This window comes from Molothrus ater, chromosome 28, assembly GCF_012460135.2.
Source record: "Molothrus ater isolate BHLD 08-10-18 breed brown headed cowbird chromosome 28, BPBGC_Mater_1.1, whole genome shotgun sequence".
NCBI lineage: Eukaryota > Metazoa > Chordata > Aves > Passeriformes > Icteridae > Molothrus > Molothrus ater.
Window position 1 is genome coordinate 4026512 of NC_050505.2, and position 24928 is coordinate 4051439.

Sequence of the window (24928 nt, forward strand, 5' to 3'; positions counted from 1 at the left end):
ACTTATTCCCCTCATTCTGCAGCTCCTTCATCTGTCACCGTGGCAGCAGCATGATCAGATGTTCCTATTAAATCCTGGATTTATTTGTTGGGACTAATGGAGGGAGCAGTTGCCATCTTTTGGATCACCACATGGAAGAGCAACTGCACCTTTCCCTTTTTGCCATAATTTTTTTTTTTTTTTTTTTTTTTTTTTTAAGAATGTGCCCCCATTCCCCACATGATGCTCTAGAATAGCACGGAAGGTGCAGCTCCGTGGAATTTTGGGGCTGAAACGGCAGGAATTCAGCAAGCAAGGGGTGCTGGGGGTCAGGAGAAGGCTCTGGGGGAGTCATTATGGGATTCTTGACCATTTTCCTGCTTTCATTGTGGCCCCTTTGGCCTGGCCTGAGAGGTTGAGTTCAAACTCAATTCAGTCTGCAGCTCTGCATGAGTGAGGAGCACAAATCCCTGGGGCAAAAAAGAGCTTTAAGAGTCTAAATAAAAGCTGAGCTGACTAAAATTTTGGAAGGTCTGTGCTGCAGGAGTTGACTAAAATTTTGGAAGGTCTGTGCTGCAGCCCCAGAATTCCATGGAGCTGGGCCTTCCGGGCAGGCCCTGGAATAGCACGGAAGGTGCAGCTCCGTGGAATTTTGGGGCTGAACCAGCAGAAATTCAGCAAGCAGGGGGTGCTGGGGGTCAGGAGAAGGCTCTGGGGGAGTCATTATGGGATTCTTGACCATTTTTCTGCTCTCTCTTTGTGGCACCTTTGGCCTGGCCTGAGAGGTTGAGTTCAAACTCAATTCAGTCTGCAGCTCTGCATGAGTGAGGAGCACAAATTCCTGAGGAAAAAATGAGCTTTAAGGGTCTAATTAAAAGCTGAGCTGACTAAAATTTTGGAAAATCTGTGCATCTGGGCACCCAAAGATATGGAGGGGCTCCCAGTGGGGTTTTTCCACCTGTGGATAAGGAACTGCTCCAAGGGACTGTGCTGTGTTTGAGGGACTCATTGTTTGTTTCACCCCCAGGCTTCCATCCCTATCGACTTCCAGAGGAAACAATCCCAAGAGCACTCAAAGCAATTATTAATGGCTTTCTAATTAGAATATCTAGATAATTTGTTTATTTGATCAGCCCTCCAAGGCAGAAAATCAAAGGTTCCTGTGCATCTCATGCCGAGTTTTTCATCAGTGGGGTTTTTCTTCAGGAGCCAGACACGTCATAAAAAACAGATCAAGCCATTTAAAAGAAATATTTTGCCCAAGGAACAATAACAAGGCTTAGAAGGCTTTTTCTTCTTTCTGGGAGATTCCTTTAGGGAAACCTTTTCATTTCCTGATTGAAAGATCAAATCTGCCCATGGAGGGAGCAGTGGGGTGTGGATGATTTTTCTCCTGATCTCTAGAAAAACACACTCAGTTAAAGAGTCCGTGGAGAGGTTCTGCTTTAAAGGGGAAGGCATTTGTGTGATTGGAGAGAAGGATTAGGAATTTATCTGTAGGCAAGGCGAGGAAAGCTTCAAATTCAGTTCACAGTGTCAGTGGAACTGTCAGTGTGATGTTACTGGGCTTTAAAACCTGGAATGCACTCAGCAAAGGTGACCCAATAAATCATAAAAGTTCTCTCTTTGCTGCACCCAGGCTGGCCTGCAGATGGTTTAGAAGCTGGTGAATGCTTTCATCTCAAATTAGAAATTAATAGCTGTATTTTAATTCAGTTTGTATTAAATTGACCAATTCTATGAAGTATTATATAATCCCATAGATTCCTAAATTGCTTATTACCAAGATGTGCAATTTCTTAGGTTAATGTGCCTCTAATCACATCTAACACAATGATGTTTGTTTAATTCCTGTAGTTACTAATTATCAGTTGGCTTTTTATGAGCCACAAATAGACCTTTAATAGGACCTGGAGAAGGAACTGGGGGCTGCAGCATCTTTGTCCCATGTAGAGAAAATGTTTCTCCACATTTTCCATACCAAGGCCTCTCTTCTGTCAGTCCATGCCAATTTTGGGATCCCATCCCCATAGAAATACGAGAATTAACAAGATTAATGATAATCTTGTAGAATTTAGGCTCCAAATCTGCCACATGGAATGCCAGCCCCTGGTGGATGTTCAGCAGGTTGTCCTGGATTTCCTGGAGAAAACCAAGAGACAGTTGGTGGTTTTTTCTTCTGGAACTCCTGATTTTGGGGCAGTGGCTCAGTGCCCTCTGGGACCTTTTCTCCAGCCTGAGGCTGCCAACTCCTCCCTCAACCCTGGGGGCAAAGACCACGGATGTGATTTGGGAGGAAGGAAGAGAGAGGAGGCCCGGCCATGGATTCTGTCTGCAGTGGGAAGTAAATTGGAAACTTTCTGAAATTGCAGGAGTCCGAATGTGGGAATTGCACCTCCAACCCCAGCTTTTGGCGTTACCCAAAATTCAGGGAGATTCTGGCCTAACAGAGGCACCAACCCCAGTGGGATCAGCAACTCTCAGAAATCCTGGGCTAATTAAGGAGCTTGAAGAGACCTTCACCTAAGACTTCAAAACTGCAGCTGGCAGATTTCCTGAGCTGCTGAGGCGTCACAGGGACCAGCTCGGTGACAGCAGAGCTCACAAACCCTCCTCAGAGCCAGGCACGCTGATGCCCGCACGCTAAATGTTACAATAAACGAGATTTCTGATTCTTTTGTTTTCATCCATGAGAATTACCTGAGGAAACACGGACTGAAGAACAAAAGGCCTGCTCCAAACGGCAGCCAGGCACTTTTGTGTCTGCTCCAAGTGGAAGCAGAGCACACAGACCTGCTCATATTTCAGCGCTGAGCTCAGCGCCCGCGCTTGTCCTTCAGAATGTGTTTGATGGGAATGCTTGATGGGGCATTTTCCTGAATAGGGATATTTTTCTGCTCTGCCTCCAAAGGGATGTTCCAGGGCCGTTGCCTGTGATTTTTCAGCGGCGTGAAATGCGCTGGAATTGTTTATCCCAGCTCTGTCTGCCTAATGTGCCCAATCAATCTGTCTCTGAGGTGAAGCCGCGTGCTCCGCTAATCACCGCGCTACCACAGAACATCTTGCTTATTTTTACTCTAAATTATGATCGGCTTGGAAATGAACTCTGAATTTGATTTATCAACAGCTCTGATGCTAATTCACCAATGAAGTCATGGTGCTCTGAGACTAAATATTAGCGCTAATGAGAAAACATCACTGCCACGTTTTGTAATTCTGAGTTTCCACAGCTCCTAAAGTTGTGTGTAATTAATTCATGGAATCATTAACTGGGCAAGGCACTTCCACAGGAATCAGTTTACCTGGATTAGAAATTACCAGCAAATGTCAAACCAGATGACGTTCAGCTACCAGGGAATATTCATGCTGCGTTTTTATTGTTTAAAGAGGGAAATGTGTCCCCCTAATCCACCAATGAAGTCTTGGTGCTCTGAGACTAAATATTAGCGCTAATGAGAAAACATCGCTGCCACGTTTTGTAACTCTGAGTTTCCACAGCTCCTAAAGTTGTGTGTAATTAATTCATCTAATCATTAACTGGGCAAGGCACTTCCCCAAGAATTAGTTTACCTGGATTAGAGATTACCAGCAAATGTCAAACCAGATGATGCTGAGCTACCAGGGATGTTCATGCTGAGTTTTTGTTGTTTAAAAAGGGAAATGTGTCCCCTGTAGGGCAGGGCTGGTTGTCCCCTGGCAGCCTCCAGCAGGAGGGATGGAGCAGGTGTTGAGTTTTCAAACCATGGTGTTCTTCCTCTTGGAAAACAGAGGCACCAGAATTGAAGGGTTTGAGCTGCAGTTTCTAAACAGTGCCTGGAAAATGCCAAGGTGTCCAGACTGAGGCAGCTGAGACAGACTGGGACTCAGAAATGCATCATTTTCCCTGCCAGGATCTGGAGCTTGGGCTCCTTCTGGAGCAGTCATTTGTCTGAGGCTCCTGTGACAGCGTGAGCCTTTGCACCATCTCCTTTCAGGGATAAAACAAACTCCACTCCATCCAAACCTCTCCCCAGAGACTGCTGGGCTTGCCAGTCCTTCCACAGACTCCATCCCTGTCTCCTGTTAGGAATTCTGGCAGTGAGTCACCCAGACAGGCACGGCCATTCCTGAGTCTCCACGAGGACTGCTGTTCCTGCTCTGCAGGATGATGGATGTTGAGGGATCTGTCTTCAAAATGAGCACAAACTCATCGTGTTTCCACCACAACACAGACCCGTTCCCAAAACCTGGGCGGCCAAAGTTTGATTTACAAACTCCAGGGAATTGTTTCAGCCTGAGGTGGGTGATTCCATCTGGTTGAAGTGAGGCAGGGAGGTCGTGCCTGCCTGATCCCCTGCAATGAGGCTGCTGCTGTGGGCACAGAGGGAAATACCCGAGCAGGAGCTGCAGCTGGGCACAGAAGTTGGTATTTCCCTCCTGGAATTGCTTGGCAGGGAGGTGTCACATCCTGGAGATCATGTTGGGCTGGATTCCAGCTTGTCTGAGGTGTCCTGTTGGGAGGCAGAGCAAGGAATTAAGAATGTGTGAGTGTTTAACAACACAGGAGAGGTGAGAGAGAGAAAAGCACTCTGGAAATGAGGTCACTCTGCATCACTCAGACCCCAGTCCAAATCCTTGAAAGCTCCCTGAATCCAGTGGGAATGTGACGAGGTTACATCCCTGTAATACTGCTCCTCTTTCCAAGCTCCAGAAGAAGGATTTTTCTTGATGTTTGGCTAAAAATCTAGGTTTTGAATGCTGCACCTACAAAAAACAGAACTCCAGGCTGAATTCTAAACTCTTTCTTTTCAACAGAACTTCCCTGTGTGATAATCACAGCTAATTAACTCCCAGACATTTTCAACCTAAGTAAAACTGATGGAATTCAGTGCTGTGTCAAAGAAACATAAAAGACAAAGAATCCGGATTGCAGTGTGGGTACCTGCATTTGCACGTTTGGATGCCTGAGGGTTGAGCTGAACATCAGTGGTGGCTGTCAGAGGAAAGGTGGGCAGGGCATGTTGGAAAACACCTTTGTCAGGCAGGCCAGAATGAACCTGAATTTTGGGTAACACCATTTTGAATTTTGGGTAACACCATTTTGAATTTTGGGTAACACCTTTTCAATGCAGGCCCAAATTTCCCTGAATTTTGGGTAACAACACCATTTTGAATTTTGGGTAACACCTTTTCAATGCAGGTCAGAATGAACCTGAATTTTGGGTAACAACCCCATTTTGAATTTTGGGTAACACCATTTAACACCAGGCCAGATTATCCCTCAATTTCAGGTAAAACACATTTTCAATGCAGAACAGATTCTCCCTGAATTTTGGGTAATATTTTTTTCAATGCAAGCCAGAATGAACCTGAATTTTGGGTAACACCATTCTGAATTTTGGGTAACACTTTTTCAATGCAGAACAGAATCGACTTGAATTCACCTTTTCAATGCAGGCCAGAATGAACCTGAATTTTAGGTAACACCATTCTGAATTTTGGGTAACACCTTTTCAACGCAGAACAGAATCAACCTGAATTTTGAGTAACACCATTTTGAGCTTTGGGTAACACCATTTAACACCAGGCCACATTTTCCCTGAATTTTGGTTGACACCTTTTCAATGCAGAACAGAATCAACCTGAATTTTGGGTAACACCTTTTCAGTGCAGGCCAGATTCTCCCTAAATTTTGGTTAACACCTTTTCATGCAGGCCCAAATCAACCTGAATTTCAGGTAACACCTTTTCAATACAGAACAGAATCAACCTGAATTTTGGGTAACACCATTTTGAGTTTTGGGGAACACCATTTTGATGCAGGCCAGAATCAACCTGAATTTTGGGTAGCACATTTTCATGTCGGCCCAAATCAACCTGAATTTCAGGTAACACCATTCACTGCAGAACAGATTCTCCCTGAATTTTGGATAACACCTTTTCATGCAGGCCAGAATCTCCCTAAATTTCAGGTAACACCTTTTCAATGCAGCCCAAATCAACTTGAATTTTGGGTAGCACCATTTTGATGCAGGCCAGAATTTCCCTGAATTTTGAGTAACACCTTTTCAATGCAGAACAGAATCAACCTGAATTTCGGGTGGCACCATTTTGAATTTTGGGTAACACCATTTTGAATTTTGGGTGACACCATTTTGATGCAGGCCAGATTCTCCCTGAGTTTTGGTTAACACCTTTTCATGCAGGCCAGAATCTTCCTGAATTTTGGGTAACACCTTTTCATGCAGGCCCAAATCAACCTGAATTTCGGGTAGCACCATTTTGAATTTTGGGTAACACCATTTTGATGCAGGCCAGAATCTTCCTGAATCTTGGGTAACACCTTTTCATGCAGGCCCAAATCAACCTGAATTTTGGGTAGCACCATTTTGATGCAGGCCAGATTCTCCCTGAATTTTGGAGGATTTGCATTCCTTAAGCTCCCACCGCTAAATCTTTTGTCTTCCTCCTGTAGCTGGGGATTTGTGTGAATTGTGCTCCTAACAGGAGCCCTGTTTGAAGTGTGTGGCTGCTTGGATGCAACATTTATTACGTTTAGAGTGGAGATCTGTGGGGTGTGGGCTTGAGAAGTCAATATTGGGAAACTAATCCACCTCTAGAGCCCAAAACTCGCTGAAAACTTCCAGCTCTCACAGGGGAACAACTCCAGGCTTTGCTTAGTTAACTGTTTGCAATTTTGGATAGAATAACGAAACAATTTTGGATAGAACAATGGAATGGTTTGGATGGGAAAAGGCCTCAAAGCCCATGCAGTGCCACCCCTGCCATGACAGGGACAGCTCCCACCGTCCCAAGGTTCTCCAAGCCTGTCCTTGGACACTTCCAAGGATCCAGGGCAGTCCCAGATCCTCTGGGAATTCCATCCCACCCTCCCAGGGAAGGATGAGAGTTCTACCATGAGGGCCATAAAATGTTCATTGTGTGTCTGATTCTGGGGCTTGTTCTCCTGCTGATTCTGTTTTCCTGCTGCAAAAATGTTTAGGGCTTCAGGTAAAAATTGGGCAGCGCTGGTTTTTTAGAAATGAAAATGAAAAGAGAAAAATTAAAGAGAAGATTTTCAGAAAATGCTGTGCAGAGTCACAACAGATCAGAGAACTGTGATTGCCCCATCCCTGGGAGTGCCCAAGGCCAGGTTGGAGCCACCTGGGACTGTGGAAAATGTCCCTGCCCATGGCAGGGGTGGCACTGGATGGGCTTTAAGGTCCTTTTCAACCCAAGCCATTCCATGATTCCGTGTTAAATTCCCCCAGGGATGGGGACTCCACCCCCAAAATCCCAGGGCTGTATTTATTTGTCTGGATTTTTTAAATTTTACCTGACTGGAATTTGTTCTGATTTTCTTTTTTTTTTTTTTGTCTCTTGGAGGCCAGAGCTGCTGAAAAGGCCCAGCTCAGGTCACAGCTGGGTTGTTTCAGTTTCTGCACAAACAGTCCTCACCTCAAAGAGCTCCAGACTCCAAGGACAAGCAGGGGCAGGACTGAAGCTTCTCATTTTACAGCTCATAAAATGACTTGTGCAAGGTTATATCTGAGTGTCTCAGGTATTAGTTCCATAGCAGGAGTGAAAAAAAAAAATAAATTACCTCAGAACCTAGAACAAAAACACTTCTAAAATTAATTCTCTGCAACTTGGATGATATTGAATCTGTTTTGTTGATCTCTGGATCTGTAAAAATAGAATAGTAACAGCTTTGTGTATTGTGAACAGCATCCCCAGTGTTTTCCATCATTTTCCTGGATGAGGGTTGGCACAATTGTCCCCGCAACTGCAGCAGTTTCCACAGCCGTGTCCTGGAAAAGCTTTTTGGGGGCTCGGGTGTCACCTGGAGTCACCTCAGAATAAATAAAATCTGAGCCCTTGTGTCTCCCTGCAGATGCAGAGCTGCTTTCCAGGGAAGGACAGGTTTCAGCCCATTTTTTGTTATCACCTCCAGTTTCTGGGCCTTGGTGCACTCTGCCTTCAGAGGGTGGGTGCTGATGGTTGGAGATCTGCACAGGTGTCCTCATCCTGTGTGCATGGGATGTTGTCCCATCCCAGCAGGGATCTGAACACAAACACCCATTCCACTGCTATGTCTAAGCTTAGTTAACAACAGAAATAAAAGCTATATCTCTATAACAAAGTCACTTTAACACCTCACACATAAAATCCATTTTCATATATGCAAAAAGCCAATATTTTAATATATATCTGAAATATAAATATTTCAGATAATAAATAAAAATATAATATATCTTAAATATATATATATATATACTTCCGATATATATATCTGAAATAAAAACTATATCTCTATAACAAAGTCACTTTAGCACCACACACATAAAATCTATTTTAATGTTTGCAAAAAGCCAATATTATAATATATATCTGAAATAGATATATTTCAGATAACTAATATAATATAATATATCTTAAATATATATCAATTTCAGATACATATATCTGAAATAAAAACTATATCTCTATAACAAAGTCACTTTAGCACCACACACATAAAATCTATTTCAATGTTTGCAAAAGGCCAATATTATAATATATATCTGAAATATACATATTTCAGATAATTAATATAATATAATATAATATAATATAATATAATATAATATAATATAATATAATATAATATAGTATAATATAATATAATATAATATATCTTAAATATATATGTATTTCAGACATATATATCTGAAATAAAAGCTATATCTCTCTAACAAAGTCACTTTAACACCACACACATAAAATCCATTTTCGTATTTGCAAAAAGCCAATATTATAATTTATATCTGCAACACCCTGACTCAGCCTGGAGCCCGCAGCCAGGCCTCAGGTGCTTAATGAGCTGTGTGTTATTGCAGCCAGGACCTCCATCCCTCAGCTCCCCGGAACACAAACAGTCCTTGGCTTTTATGGAAGCATAAAAACGCTGCCTTAAAGCTGAGGCCAGCTCAGCCCTGACAGGGACTGGCACGGATACTGCTCTGTCCAGGGGAGATCCGTGTTCCTGTGAATCCACGAGCGAGCACAGTTGTCCCATCAAATTCCACCCAGCAGCTCGTCCTGCCACTCAGCTGCCGTGTCCAATCATATCTGCAGCTGAATTCCAGCTCTTGGAAGGATTTTTGGGATCTCTCCAGCCTTCTGCAGGGGATCCACATCAAGAGGAACTCTGACCCTGCAAAGTTTCCCCAATTAGCTTTAATGCCTTTGCTTTTTCCATGCTTTTTTTTTGGGGGGGTGGGGGATGAAGCACACAGAGCAGTGAAAATTTGGGAGAAATTAGCTCTGCTGGTCTTCACTTAAAGTTCAGCCTGGAAAATCAAAAGGCATTTGTTCCAAGATTGGATTATGTGTAGGATATCTCCAGCTATAATGAGCTCAGGTTTGCTGGCAGCGTTAGAATCAACTCTCGCCTCTCTCTCTCCTGCCACATGTGTTTTTCTCCCTCAGAGCATATTTCTTTCGACTTGATCAGCTCATCTCTTGCAGATGATAAAATTATCTGCAAAGATTTGTATCTGATGTTGTGCCATAAATCATATTTAGTCGTAGGATTAACATTTGCAAGCGTAGAATATTTATGGAAGGGGGGAAAAAAAAAAAAAAAAAGAAGAAAAAAAGCAGGTGGGGGGGCTGGCAGTTTCTGAGGATTTACATAAGGAAGAGTTGGGATTCAGGGTTTGGAAATACATTTGTACAAGGGGTGGATGTGCTCAGCTCTGGTGAGCAGCAGTGGAGCTGCTTTGACAGGGCTTATCTTGGGGAGGTTGGAAGATAAGGAACGCGGGGAGCCGTGACCTTGGGTGAGCAGCTTTGTCCTGGAAGCAATGAGCAGATGTTCCAGCTGTGCTGGCACCACCCCTGCTGCCAGCTGCCTCTGCCTTTCCCATTCCCAGGCTGGTCTGGGTGCTCTGGGAACACTCAGCACCTTTCCAGGCACTTTTGGAAGCTGCTGGGTTTACAAACCCCTTGGCTCGGTTTCCAGAGCTGGGTCATCCAGAAGAGGACGGAGCAGTTTGAGCATCTGCCCACAGACTGGGGAAAGGGAGAGAGGGAGGGAGAGCAGCTCCCTCTGCTCCGGCTCTGGCACTGCCAGGCAAGAGATCCAGGAGTGGGGACACAGATTATGGAATCCTGGAATTGTTTGGGCTGGGAGGGACCTTAAAATCATCCCCATTCCAGTGCCACCATGGGTCCCACACTTTCCATAGACCAGGTGGCTCCAGCCTGGCCTTGGGCACTGCCAGGGATCCAGGGGCAGCCACAGCAAATCTGGGAATTCCATCCCAGCCCCTCTCCCAATATTTCTTCCCAAAATCCCATCCCAACCTGCCCATGGAATCCTGGAATGGTTTGGGTTGGAGGAGACCCCAAAGCCCATCCAGTCCCACCATGGGTCCCACAGCTCCCACTGTCCCAGGTGGATCCAACCTGGCCTTGGGCACTTCCAGGGATCCAGGGACAGCCCCAGCAAATCTGGGAATTCCATCCCAGGGAGGAATTCCATCCCAATGTCCCTCTGGCAGTGTAACACCACTGTCCATATTAAAAGTCCTTCTCCCTCTCTTTTATCACTCTAGGACAGGCTCTACGATCCCCCTGGAGCATCTCCTCCTCCCACAGCTCTCCCAGCCTGGCAGCGCTGCCCCAGAGGGACCTGAACGTGCTGCAGGGAGCTGGGAGCCCTCAGGGCTTTCTCCTGTGGGCTGATCCCAGGGGGGGATTGAGGCCGGGTTGGGATTTCTGGCGATTGAGGCCGGGTTGGGATTTCTGGCGATTGAGGCCGCGTTGGGATTTCTGGTGATGCTGCACGACCGCGATGCTCAGCTGCTGTTCTTTGCTCCCATTTCTGCTGCAGGTCCCTCACCACATGAAGACCTTACCCTACTACAGCTACGACCAGCCCGTGATCGGCTACTGCCAGGCCCACAAGCCCCTCCACGTCAACAAGGGCTACGAGACGGTGTCCAGGGAGCCGGCGGAGGCCTCCACGCTGGACCTGGGCCGCGAGCACAGCTTCATCGCCACCATCGCGCGCTCCGCCGCCCCCGCCATCTACATCGAGAGAATACCCAACTAACGCCGGCCAACCGCCTCTTGGGGACAGCTCTGGGAGGGACCTTTGGTCCTGCAGGAGAACCAGGCAAGGCGTTCCAACGCCGCCGTTCCAGCGGGAAACGCTCCCCGAGGGCAGGGGGCGCGGCGGCGCGGCCGCGGAACTCGCGGAACCTGCGGAACTCGTGGCGTGGAGAAACTTCAGGATCTTTCCCTTTGCTTTAAACTTTCCAACAAATTCCTCGGTGTAAATATTAAAGAGAGAGAGAGAGAGAGAGAGAGAGATTGTCGAGTTCTTATTAAAAAGAACGACAGCGACGTCGGCAGCGGCAAGAAATAGATTTCACTCTAGCTACATAAAGGGATGGATTAAGAGTTTTGTTTGTATATTTGATTTTTCTACATTGCACGGTTCCAGGGAAGGAGAACCACAGGTAAAAATAAATGGGGTGGGGAGGGCAAGGCTCTGGGGAGGGTCAGCCATGTTCCCTTATTAAGTGTTTATTACAAAGATCCGTTGACTATTTTTGTTCTTTTTAAACCAACAAAAGATAGCTCTATATTTTCTTTTTTTCCTTTCGGGGGTTGGTTATTTTTTTTTGGGGGTTGTTTTTAAAGTGGTTGAGCATTAATATTTCAACCTTCAGACATGGGCATTAAAGCTTATGTTGAACCAAAAGGACCTTGGCAATTGATGCAGCAGAAACAAAGAAACTCGGGTGCATGTACATTTAAGACACAGGCTGTACACTATGGAGGGGGGCTTTTGATTTTTTTTTTATCTTCATTGTGCTTCATTGTTGACACTCTCTTAATTCCTTTTTGGGCTCTAAAAAAAAACAAAAAGGGGGAAATACTGCAACGGAGTCACAACTCAGATTTCCAGGCCAGTGCTGCTTGTTAAACAAAATTCATGGACGTTTGGGAGCCAAAATGGAAGTGAAGTGCTTGAAACGGATCAGAAGGAGAATCTTTTAAAGAGCATTTAGTGCAACTCACTGGCTGACACAATTTCTGAAACACAGCAGAATGTGTAACGTTGTTTTTTTGGTTTGGGTTTTGGTTTTGTTTTTTTATTAATTATTATGATCAGTTAGTTTTTGTGTAGTTTTTATCAATAAAATGACAACAACAAACAAACAAACAAAAAAAAAAAAAAGAAGTGGTGGAAAAAAAAAATAAACATATTATTTTGTGGTTGGGACACCACAGCCACGGTACTGTTTGAATGATTTCTCTGGGTGTGTGACACGGGGACAACGCTGGGTCCTGTTCCTCCCCTCTTGGAAGGAAATCAGGGAATTGTTCCGAATTTAAACAAACCTGAGTCTGAAGACGCTCAATTTATTTGGTTCCTCTAAAAAAAGAGGTGGTTTGGGGGCTGGTGGAGGGGAAGAGAGGGAAAACAACCTTTTATTTTAAACTTAAAATTGGGGTTTTAATAAGAAGGGAGGTTTTTCATCTGCAAAATTGAGCTGGAGCTAAACCAGCTCAGATTAGAATACGAGGGATGAGTTTTTATCTGGAGGGGGCGTAACACATTGACAAAGTTTAGGACAGAATGAATTTGGTGATTATTTCAGGTATTTATTTGGGTGTGTTATGCAAAATCTTGGCCACGAGGCTCAATGAATTCCTGCAAGTGCTGAGTGCTGTCTCACAAGACACAATATTCTATTGTCTCCTGTGTTTCTCACCTGGAAAACTGATTTATTTTCCCCTGGAAGGCAAGGAAGGATGGGGATGGATGTGCTGGGCTAGGCAGGGAAACGTGGACGCACAGAATGAACCTGAAGCACGGAAGGTGTAATGCATTTAGAATTAAGTGCTGGGCAGGAAACGAAAAGAAAATGGAGTGAAAACGCAGGTGAGGAGTTTCCAGATGAGATCTCCTGAGATCTGTCAGCCTTGGCAGTGCCATGGACGGAGGGGAAAAGCTGCTCCGAGCAGGAGTTTAAAACACTGACCCATGCAGCTGGAAATGAAAGAGCTCCCACCCATTCCTGCCAGCTCCAGGTCAGCAGGAGGACGCATTCCAAAAAATACCCCCAGAGTGGAACAACATTCCCGTGCTCCTGAAGGATGAGAATGGAAATATTTTTTATTTTAAAGGACCATTAACGGCAATTTAATAATCCTGGCGTCCTTTTTTGAGAGGATCACTCTGCATCTGCCAGGACTGGGGAAGGAAATGTCACCCAGAAATATTTCTTGTCTTGGTGTGGTTTTTTTTCCTTAGCCCCCCACCTGCTGGGCATGTGGATATTGGAGAATAAATTGTTTATTTTTTTTAATTTCATTTATAATCGTCTTGAATGCAACTTCCCCCTGTGCTCTGGGAAAAGCTACTGAAAGAGAAGGTAAAATTAAACAAACTCCCTCTTCTTTATTTCCTTATTTCAAAATAACCTAATTTTAGCATTGATTTGGAGGATGTTTAGAACTGACATTAGATTACAGATTTTCTTGGCAATTAGCGGGAATTGTGGGAACAAAATAAACTCCTGTGGGCACAATCTCTGGGTAAATTCATGGTTTTCTGCCTGAAATGTTGCTGGGTTTCCTCTGTTTATCCCCTGGTGCCAGTCTGGATAAGAAGCCCATAACTTCTGTTTGTATCCTTAAAAAATAAAGGAGAAAATGCTCCAAGAATGAGTTGATGGCATGAAGTTAAACCTTCCTCAAGTTAATGGTCTGGAAGAGCCAAAAAATTTGGATTGCTTTGGATCAAAGCAGAAGATACTGGGCTGAGCTCAAGTGAACAGAACAAAAGGACTCTTTACAAGGTGAAGTGGGGCTTCAGATTTGACAAAAATCAGAATTTTAATTCTCCCGCCTGCAATAAAAGCCAAATAAATGTATATAAAATTTATAAAAATTTATATAAAATTTGCTCTCCAGCCATAATGCCAAAAGCCAAGATCAATGTGCTGATCCCTAGCCTTTTGTTATGAGCTTTTATATTTTTCTGTGCTCTTTTTGAAGTCTCAGTTCCTGCGTTCACATGGTTCTGTTGCACCTCCAGCTCCAGACCGTGTCCAAACTCTCTTTAGGCCAGGCCTTTCTGCTCCTCTTCGCACAGTTCTGGTGAGGGAAGCGCCTGCTCTGCAAGGGAGAGTGGAGGAACTCAACAGCTTTCCAGGTAAGACCCAAAAAATTATAAATTTAAACACTGGTGGTGTTCCCAGGGATTCCTCTCCCAGAAGAGGAGCATTAATGAAGGGACCTCGTTAATGAATGGTGGCTTTGGTGGCATCTTGGGCCCCTCCAGAGGAGCTGCTGAGCTTCCAACCAAAGCTGTGAACTTCGTGCTCTGCAAAAAAAAACCCAACAACTGACGGGTCTAAACAACAGATTCTCCAAGATTTTGGGGAAAATCAGATGCTGCTTTTCTCCCTGGTTCATGCTCACCTTGCGAATTTCCATGGGGAGCTGAAATTCCCCCGTCCTGGGAATGCTGGGGTGGGATCTGCGCCCCACAGAAGTCCCAGCACTTCTGCTCCCAGTTACTTCCAAGGCCGGCAATATTTTGCTGTGAGATTTAAAAAAAAAAATCTTTTTGGAATGAGCTGCCCTTTTCAGTAATGAATTGCAAGTGTTCCCAAGATTGATAAACACAATTTCATCCTGACTCCCCACTGGAAAAAGTCCCTGAAGGAATTTGGCACGATGGCCATGGCAAATCTAGTGCTTTTATAGATATTTTCAAGCTGCATGAAGATTTAAGGCTCTAATGTAGTGTGTGTTGAAAGTTATTAATTTTTAGGTGGTTTTGGCTCCTTTAAATGTCACTTGTCACTTTTTTAAAGCTGTAGAAAGGAAGGAGGGGGTTGGTGGGGCTGTGAGTCCATCAAGCTGGGACCTTGCCTTAAATTAAGAAAAATAAATTACCTGTCTGATATTAAGGCCTCCCTCATAAGGGTGAGAGCAATAAAGAAGGCTCAGGCTGACTTGGAGTTTGGGTTTGTTGGAGGGTAGGAATAAAAAAACCTTCCTTGATCCCCAGAAAATGGAGGAAAGCAAATTTCAGGGAGACACCACCCACTCCCCAGGGCAAGAGCAGGAAATGTTCTGATCCCCAGAGATGCTGCTCATCACTGAGAAGACGAGGTTTGATAATCTTAATTTTTAAAAGTGTCATTACCAGTACGATAAAGATAAGAATAAATTAAAAATAAGAGTAAATCTGCCCCTTTTGGAGGAGAAGCTGTGGCTGGCCCATCCCTGGAAGTGCCCAAGGCCAGGTTGGGTTAAGGTTTGGAGCAACCTGGGACAGTGGCAGGTGTCCCTGCAGGGTGCTGGAAATGGATTTTTGAGGTCCCTTCCCACCTGAACCATTCCATGACTGTCTGATTAAAAACCATTCCACAATTCTCTGATAAAAAAACTCCCCAGCCTGACCCCATTCTGTAAGAGTGAAGCAGAAAAAGAAAATACAGGTTGGATATCAGGCAGTTGGTGAGATCCCATCCTATAGGCAGGATATTAGGAAAAACCTAATCAGGATATTAGGGGAAAATATTGGTTGGATATTAGGAAAAGGTTTCTTACAGAAAGGGTGACAAAGTTCTGGAATGTTCTGCCCGGGGAGGTGGTGGAGTCACCATCCCTGGGTGTGTTTAACAAAGCTGGTGCCAGGGTTTAGTTGAGGGGTTGGGGCTGGGTTGGACTCCGTGATCTTGAAGGTCTCTTCCAACCCAGTGGCTCTGTGAATCCAGGGCCAAAAATGGGATTCGTTTTCATGCCCAAAAAAAGCCTTTTTCCTACTTCTTCCCGCTTTTTTCCCCTTTGGTGCCATGGTTTATTTGAGGTGTTGGGATGGGGCTGGGTTGGACTGGATGATCTTGAAGGTGTCTCCCAACCCAGTCATTCTGTGATTTTATCTGATTCTGTGAATTCTGTGAATTCTCTGAATTCAGTGCCAAAAACAGGATTCATTTCCATGCCAAAAAAAGCCTTTTTCCTTCTTCTCCCCTCCTTTTTTCCCCCTTGGGTGCCACGCTTTAGTTGAGGTCATGTTGGACATGATCTTGAAGGTCTCTTCCAACCTGGTGATTCCGCGATTAAACCCAGCTCTTTGCAAGCTCGCTCTCAGCTTGTGGTGTGAGCAAGGCAAAAATCAGTGACAAAGTCAAACCAGGCCTCTGTGCCCGCCCCCCGCTCCCTCCCCTGCTACCCCCCAGTGATATTTTGTGTATTAAAAAGGCAGAGGAAAATCAAGTTGATAAGGCACAAACTGCAGCAGCTCGTGACTTCCAATCAGCTCCTCGGGCTCCCCAGTGCTCTGGAGGGCTCTCGTTGCTAAAAGGGTGTGCTCAGAACAGCAGGATCCAGGGATCTTGAGAGCCTGATGAGGGAGAGAAAATAAAGCATTTTCCTCCCAAATCCTCCTGGGATTTAGGGTTGAAAGAGAGGGCAGGTTGGAAAATACGGTGATGTCGGGGTCCTGCTGGGATGGAAAATGTGGTCACAATAATTTAGGGCAAAATACATCATAAAATCTTGTCATAAAATCCTAGAAGGGCCTGGGTTGGAAAAATCCCTTTTAAATTCCTCGTGTTGGACATAGGGAGCAACACTCCAATAAACTGTTGATGATATTCAAGTTGTAATTTATAAACAGTCTCCTCAAACATTGTGGTATTTGCAATGTATTTATATCATATTATGTAAGATAAATGGCTGGCAAACATTCATAAAGTATTTATTGGACATGCCACTGTTTGTTCAATGATTTATAAATCAATGCTGGGAAAGGGGAAGTGGTGGCAGAGTTTCAGATAAATTCGTTGCAAAATATTTGCTGTGCATCAATAATTCTGATATTAATTAGTTTAGGCCTTATCTGCAAGTGCCTTGGGAATGATTTGCAGTTCACCTTCTCTCCAGTCCCAGGCTCAAGGGGCTGGAATTCTTGCTTGGGCTGGAATTCCTGCTCAGGTTGGGGCCAGGCCTGGGTGTTCACAGTCCTGGTTCTGTCCAGAGATGGATCTGTTCCTGGTTTGTGCATGTCTTGGTTTGAAAAGCCAGGTGTCTGCTGAGGAAGGCAGGAACCTCCCCTGAAATGGAAAATATAAAGCCCCTCCCCCTGAATTATTATAATTTTGAAATTAAGGGGCTCTCAGGCAAAGATACGGGAGCAGGAATAACAGCTGGAAAATTAAAAAATACAAATGCAGTAGTACAAAAAAAAGAAAAGAAACCACTGAGAGAGTCAGAAGAGGAGCTGTCCCCCCTCCGTGTGTCAGGGGGTGGCACAGCCCCATCCCATGGGGGCTCAGCCCTCCTGCAGTGCCAGCTGTGGCTCTGCTGGAGCAGGGATCCTGCACAAGGGGGGAGTTTCCCTCTGCAGCTCCAGGGCTGCTGGAGATGGGCCTGGGCTCCCTCTGGCAATGCAGGGCAGCAGAAGCTGCTCCTCTGGGAATGCACTGGGCAAAGGCTGCCGGGGTGTCCCAAACCTCAGATGGGATCCAGGAAGGAATGCTTGAAAACTCAGATTGTATCTGGGTAGGAATGTTTGAAACCTCAGATCGTATCCAGGTAGGAATCCTTGAAATCTTAGATTGTATCTGGGTAGGAATGTTTGAAACCTCAGATTGTACCTGGGTAGGAATGTTTGAAACCTCAGATTGTATCCAGGTAGGAATGCTTGGCTCCTCCCCCTGGGCGGAGCATCTCCCAATGGGATGATGGAATTTTATCAGCCGTGCAGGGGACACTCAGTGGCGCATGAACAGGAGATAATTAATAATTAATGGCCCATGGACAGCAGAGATCTCCAGGAGGGAGGATTGGGTGTGGGAGAAATAAACAAAACTGCCTAAAGAACAGAAGAGAACTGGCCCACCTCTGACAGATGGGAATAGAATACAAACCCCAGCCTAAAACAAGCAATTTCCCAGTTTATTGCCCCAAATTCCCTGCAGGTGCTCCCCGCTGGTGAATCCAGCTGCAAATGGACTGGGGAAAGGCCAGGAATGGGAAGGAGCAGCTGCTTGAGGGGAAGGTAGAAAACAGCAGCCCCAAAAACTGCCAGAATTAGTTAAATCTCCATCCTCAGCCTCAACACCCACATCTGCCTTCCTGCCCTGGGAATTTGAGGCAGAAATGTGAAGTTGCGGCGCTTTGCTGCCCTTTCGTGCCCGATCCCAGCATGGAAAATGGAGCTGACATAAACTGGGAGTGTCCAAATGATTTGTAAGTATCCGGGCTAATGAACGAGTTAGAGCTCTGTCAATATTTGCAGCCAGGGCTGTGGAATTAGCGTGGGTAATGCATGCAGGAGATGTAATTTTCAATTTACTTACCAATGTAAACATTCATTTGAAGCCAAAGGTGAGCCTGGTTTACAGAACTTCGCTTGCTGGGAAAGCAGGGAAATTCGTAATTTACATTTTTCAAGGGAGGGCTGCTCACAGGTACACAAATCAGGAATATTTTGGTGTTGTTTTGCTGTGCAAAAATTCAGTTCTATCCTAAACACCAAATCAGATTCTTGCATCCATGGAAGATGAGTTGATGTGTTATTCCAAGTATATTTCTTCATATATATTGTGTGTTTTTTCAATTATATTGTGTGGTTTTTTTCCCAGAGAACAAGAAGTCTTTCCCCAAAACAAATCTTTTTGTCTCTCTCTCTCTCTCTCTCTCTGGTTTTCCCTGTTATTGTTGAGCAGATCATAATCTCATCCATAATGGATGTGGGACTGAAAAATTCCAGGGAGTTCGCATTTACCAGCGTTGCCAAGGGAAGGAATTCTCTCCCGAAGATCCAGCTTTAATATAAAAGAAGAATAGCTGATATTACCATGTTCAGATCCAAAAACTGATAATGGGGCCCTGCTGATGCTTAATATCAGCTGGATTCCATGGGCCTTGTGCTGGGATCAGTTTTTGAAGGCTGGATTTGTGGTTCTGTGATGAGGAGCTGGAATAATTAAATCCATAAAAAAAAAAAATCTCCTGCCCTGGAACTGCGTGTCAGGAAAATGCCTCTCTGACAGATTTCTTTTCAATTGTAATCAAATTGAAGGAATTTGGTATTTTTGGGGTATGATTAAAATGTAACTGGACGTGGCAGAGGAGCTCGGTTTATCCCGGAGTTTCTGATGCAGCAGAGCACAAAGGTTTGTTCACAGCTGCTTAAATCAACAATTTCACTTTACATCTCCGTTAACATCCTCCCAGGGAAAGGAAACAATTGATCCCATCCAAACTTGGTTTTGTTTGACACCACTCTTTGAAGTGTTTCAGGTCAGGCCTAGCAGGAGGAGGTGAATTATCTCCTTGGTGCTTGCTGAGCTCCCCATGGCTGTTTTTTTTTTAATGGAAATAACTGGAATTCTGGTGTTCTGCTGCATCTCAGCCCTGCTGGATTTTTTACTCCAGGCCATTGCAGCAAAATCTTCTGGAAGTTTCTCCCCCAGCCTCTCCGGGCGGGTGGAATCGACACAGCAAAAATCAATCCTAACAGAAAAAATGTAATCTTAATTAACTCAATGGAATAATAAAACATCATTACAATGAAAAATAACAACACGATAAATTTACTGGAGAAACTAAAAGGGGTATAAAGAGCATATTATGAGGTTTTAGGAGATTCGGGTTTGCTTGCAACAACTTGTGGCTTCATCAAAAACAAAGCAATCGTGGTCTCTTTTGTCCATATTAGTCTAAAACTGTCTTTTTCCACTACATATGTAATGATTTTGTTCAGGTTGTTTTTTTTTTTTAATTTTGGGGAGTTTTGGAATTTTGGAGGGTTTTAGGATTTTTTTTTTTTTTTTTGTTCTGTTTTTTGGAATCGATGGAGTTGGAGCAGCAGCAGGAATGGGGTGAAGGCTCTGGCATCTGTGGGGGAAATATGGGCAAAAAAAAACCCACAGAGACAGGGGAAGGAGGGAAATAACCTCAATTTTGCGAGTTTGTCATTAAGTGGGTGAGGAGGAGAGCAAGAGAATCGGGGGACAAAGCCCATGCAGGGACCAGGAGGGAAATAATCTTAATTTTGAGAGTTTGGCATTAAGTAACTTTAATTTTGAGAGTTTGTCATTAAGTGGATGAGAAGGAGAGCAGAGAATCGGGGGACAAAGCCCATTCAGGGACCAGGAGGGAAATAATCTTAATTTTGAGAGTTTGGCATTAAGTAACTTTAATTTTGAGAGTCTGGCATTAAGTGGGTGAGGGGGAGAGCAGAGAATCGGGGGACAAAGCCCATGCAGGGACCAGGAGGGAAATAACTTTAATTTTGAGAGTTTAGCATTAAGTAACTTTAATTTTGAGAGTCTGGCATTAAGTGGGTGAGGGGGAGAGCAGGCTCCTCGTGCTGGTGACAGCAGGAGAGCCTGGGGACAAAGCCCGTGCAGGGACCAGCTGTGCACAGAGGCACTCGAGGAGGCAAAGAGGCATCCCTGGAACATCTGTGCAGCACAGAAAGCGCGGGGGGGAAGGAGCTGCCAGGGAATCCAGGCTCAGGGACAAACAACTGCTCCTGTCTGAGCCCTTTCTGTGAGCATTTCCCAAGCAGAGAGGCAGCAGGGAAAGGGGATGAGCGCCAGGTGGGAGAACTTCTGGCATGTGAAAAGCACCAGTCGCTTGTTTTTAGAATTTCAGAAGTTTAGTTTCAGATGGTTGTTAAAATAGTGATATAATTAGAGTGATTATTTGGGCAATTAGGATTTAGTACAAATGTGGATTTGGGAAAAATTTGGTGAACTAGGATTTAGGACAATACAAGACAATAAAAACAAAGAGTTAAGGACAGCCCAGGTACCTCTTTCTGGGCAAAATAACCCAAAAAAGGACCCACGTTAACAGAGGATTAACGCTCAAAAGCAACAGCCTGTTGCATATTCATACACCTCATCCATGATGCATAAATTCCATTCCAACACAGGATTCTGGCCGGGCAGTGTCAGCTTCTCCCTCTGAATCTCTTCAGGATCTGTGGGGCAGAAGGAATCTGGGGCAGGATTTCAGGATCCTAATCTTTGCCTTGCTGTCTTTGTTTCCCCTTGTCCTCTATTAAACTTTTCACATTTCCACAGCAGGGTGAACGTGTTTTTCTCGAGAGGCCGCACGTGCCTCTCCCACACCCCAATCCCCCCGTGCTCCCTGCTGCACGCAGGGCCATGAACACCTCCAAGCGTTTGTTTATTTATTCTGGCATTTCCCCAGCCCCTGCAGGCTCAGCACCACGGGATGGGCCAGCCAGGGCTGTTGTTTGCCTTCCCAGGCACGTTCAGTGCTTCCATGGCCAGCATGGGTTTCATCCTTTCATTTCCACACAGAGGCAGAAGTGGAAAACGCTTTTTGTCACCTGTGGTGGTGTTCAGGGTCCCAGGGCAAGGGGAGAGATGAGAATCTTAATTCCGTGTTTCAGAAGGCTGATTTATTATTTTATGATCTATATTATATTAAAAGAAAATGATTTATTAGAACTACACTAAAAGAATGGAAAAAGGGTTTCATCAGAAGGCTTGAAAGGAATAGAAACGAATGATAATAAAACCTTGTGACTGACCAGAGAGTCCAAGACAGCTGGGCTGTGATTGGCCATTAATTAGAAACAACCAACATGGACCAATCACAGATGCACCTGTTGCATTCCACAGCAGCAGATAATTATTGTCATTATTACATTTCATTTCTGAGGCCTCTCAGCTTCTCAGGAGAAAAACATCATAAGGAAAGGATTTTTCATTAAATACATCCATGAGAGTCACCCTCCAATTCTCACCTGTGCAGGTGCCACGTGTGTGGTGTTGACAGAGCAGGAGCAGGAGCAGATTCCATGGAAAAACCCTGAGGATGGAGCTGGGGTGGGTGGGGAAGGGAAGGGAAGGGAGGGAAGGGAAGGGAAGGGAAGGGAAGGGAAGGGAAGGGAAGGGAAGGGAAGGGAAGGGAAGGGAAGGGAAGGGAAGGGAAGGGAAGGGAAGGGAAGGAAAGGGAAGGAAAGGAAAGGAAAGGAAAGGAAAGGAAAGGAAAGGAAAGGAAAGGAAAGGAAAGGAAAGGAAAGGAAAGGAAAGGAAAGGAAAGGAAAGGAAAGGAAAGGAAAGGAAATCCGTGCCTGTCAGATCCCCTCCACGGTGTTTGATTTCTCCCGGGTGCTCACAGTGACTTCCCCCATTTGCTGCGCTGGATGAGTCAGGAATGCAGAGCCCTGAGCTCTGCAGTGCCCGTGTTCTGCCCTGCATCAGCTGCTCCCTGCCCAGCTCCCTCCCCACCAACTCTGAATTCACATTGTCAGGAAAATTCATCCACAAACACCAGAGGTTTGTGTCCAAAAAGGAGACAGAGGAGCCCTTTCACTTTATTCCAATCAAGGCAGAGGCCATGGGGCATCCCCTGGGGTCTCTCCAATTTTTGGAGGACACAGCCTCCCTTTTTATCCCAATTTCCAGCCACATTTCCCTTCTCTCTTCCCCCATTTCTGAGGTACTTGAGAGGTTCAGACCTCCCGATTCGCCTGATACCGAAGATTTCCCTCTACTGTAAAACCCTCCCTTTTAATTTTTAATTCTTGTTAGGAAAGTTAATCCACAAACACCAGAGGTTTATGTCCAAATAGGAGCCAGAGGAATCCTTTTACTTTATTCCAATAAAGGGAGAGGCCTCTGGGGTCTCTCAAATTTTTGGAGGACGCAGGGAGGGGATTCTGCTCTTTTCTGGCTGCTGGAGAAGTTTTGAAGACTCCCCAGCACTTCAGAGAGAAAACTTCACTGTTTTCATCCTGTTCTAATCACATGGGCAGGAGGGGAATAAGAAATCAGCTCTTTCAGATCTGTCAATTTTCAGAAGCTCTCAAGCCATTCTGGTTTAATTTTGGTTCAGAGCTGTTCCGCTATGGTTGCAGGGAGGAAGCCGTCCCTGAGGACCCTCGGGACATGCCAAAGTGCTTTAGGATCACTTTGGGCAGTCAGAGCTGTGTGAGTAATAAAACGTCTGCTCCAGGAGGGCCTTTGCCCACCCTTGGCAGGGGAACCTGGCAAGGAGCTCCTCCACAGCTTTGCTGCTCCTTCCCTTCTGTGGGAATCCACAGAATCAGAGGGGTTTGGGAAAGCTGCAAAAGGCCTCAGAGACAGCAGAACTGTGATTAGAGCTGAGCAGCAGCCATGAGATTGGGCAGCAGAAAAATTATTTAAACTGTAGGAAAGCAAGGACAAATAGGACAATGGTCTGTGTATTAACGCTTGTCTGGAATAACTCTCTAAGCTACAGAAAAGTTTATCTAGAGAGATATTAGGGAGTTCTAAGCTTAATAATGGAGCTCTGTGCATTGTGTTTGAAGGCTCACAAGCAGGGATTGTATTTGAAATAAGCAAGGATTGTTTAACCAAAGGTACCTGTGCTTGTAGTGGTTGGATAGAACTACTGTCAATGTGCTTTTGCTTTGTGGGATTGGTCAAAACACTTATAAAGTGAGTTGTAACATTAAGTTCTGTGTCTGCTGCCTGGGATGTGAGCTGGTGGCATCTTCCCATTGTCATAACCATGGAATGAGGCTGATGCTGGAAAATCAAACAGCTCAAGGCACGTTCCCAGCAGTCCTGTCCTGTTGGTGGTTTGTGCACAGCCCCTGGCCAGCGTCACCATCCCTCTGCCTCCTTCAGGAGCCCTCTCCATCTTTTCCTTTCCATCTCTCCTCTGATTTTTTTTTCCCTTTCCTTCCCAGCAAGCCTCTTAAGTTAAGGCACCACAAGATGCAACATGACATAATCAACACAGAAACTTTCCCAGTTTGCCAAGGCTCGAGATATTTTTTTTTCTCTTTCTTCTTTTTTTTTCTTTTTTCTTTTTTTTTTTTTTTTTTGAAGTGTCTTGCTATCTGTCAGCATGTGCTAATTGAGCCTACACACCCATATGGCACCTGCTCCCTGGAGGGAAGCATTTCCATAGCCCTGGAGAGCACAAGGAGTGCTTTGGGAGGGAAGCATTTGCCTGGGAATGTTGAATTCCTGGAAAACAAAGTGGGGATGGTACCCACAGGGCTCAGCTGGAGCCTTTGGTGTCATTGCTGGGCTGCTTAGGACGCTGACACTGGGTGAGTTGTGCTAGGCTTGGCTTAAATTTAGAACTGTGGGAGGTTTTGGTTCTGAGTGAGGAGGGGGAGAAAAAATGATGTAGTGGGGTGGGGGGGGGTGTGATTTAAACCATCATTCCAGGGCTTTGGGATTTCTGGGGCGTGCAGGGGTTAAACAGCTCAGTCCTGTACCCAACGTGGCTTTTTAGGAATGTTGATGGCACAACCAGGAGGATTGGACTCTGAAATCAGTGGGGCTGCTCTCAAAAGGAGAGAGAGGCCGAAGGTTTGGGATCAGCGGGGTGGGCACGAGGCTCATCTGCACCTCCTGAAACCTCTGGGCAGCCCCACAAGTGCAAGAGCAGCACCCAAAGAAGAGGAACTGGGCTGGTAAAAAAACAACCCCGGAGTTCAGGGTGGAGTTGCTGTGCCACAGCCTGCGGTGCCGCATCAACCAAAACTCCAGGGCTTTGGGATTTCTGGGGTGTGCAGGGGTCAAACAGCTCCGTTCTGTACCCAGAGCCTTCAGACCTGGAGTTTTGGGAATGTTGATGACACAGCCAGGAAGATTTGACTCTGAAATCAGTGGGGCTGCTCTCGAAAGGAGAGATAAGCCTGGGCCTAGGCCTTTTCTCATTCCTTTTGCTGTCCTGAGCGTTCCCTGGTGCTCGAAAGGAGAGATAAGCCTGGGCCTAGGCCTTTTCTCATTCCTTTTGCTGTCCTGAGCGTTCCCTGGTGCTCACTGAGCGGCGCAGGAATTACAAACAGGAATTGCTGTGCTTTGGGTGGATCAAATGTGCCTCCCATCCCCTCCCATCCCTCAGGGCTGTTGTGCCCTGCAGAAATGGCACCGATTAAATTCCCTGTGGCTCT

At 45.3% G+C, this 24928-nt stretch overlaps 1 protein-coding gene across 2 annotated transcripts in view; it reads left to right on the forward strand.

The window, feature by feature from the left end:
* LRRTM4 (leucine rich repeat transmembrane neuronal 4) overlaps positions 1-12254 on the forward strand; it is a 132974-nt gene extending 120720 nt beyond the window's left edge. The window contains exon 3 of one of the 2 annotated variants that reach the window (XM_036396597.2): positions 10838-10923. Coding sequence is in view for 1 of the 2 variants with exons in the window: in XM_036396596.2 (XP_036252489.1) it covers positions 10838-11059 (222 nt within the window). In the remaining variant the exon portion in view is untranslated. Of the gene's footprint in view, positions 1-10837 lie in introns of both variants that reach the window. The other variant, XM_036396596.2, reaches the window with a different exon arrangement.
* The last annotated feature ends 12674 nt before the right edge of the window (positions 12255-24928 follow it).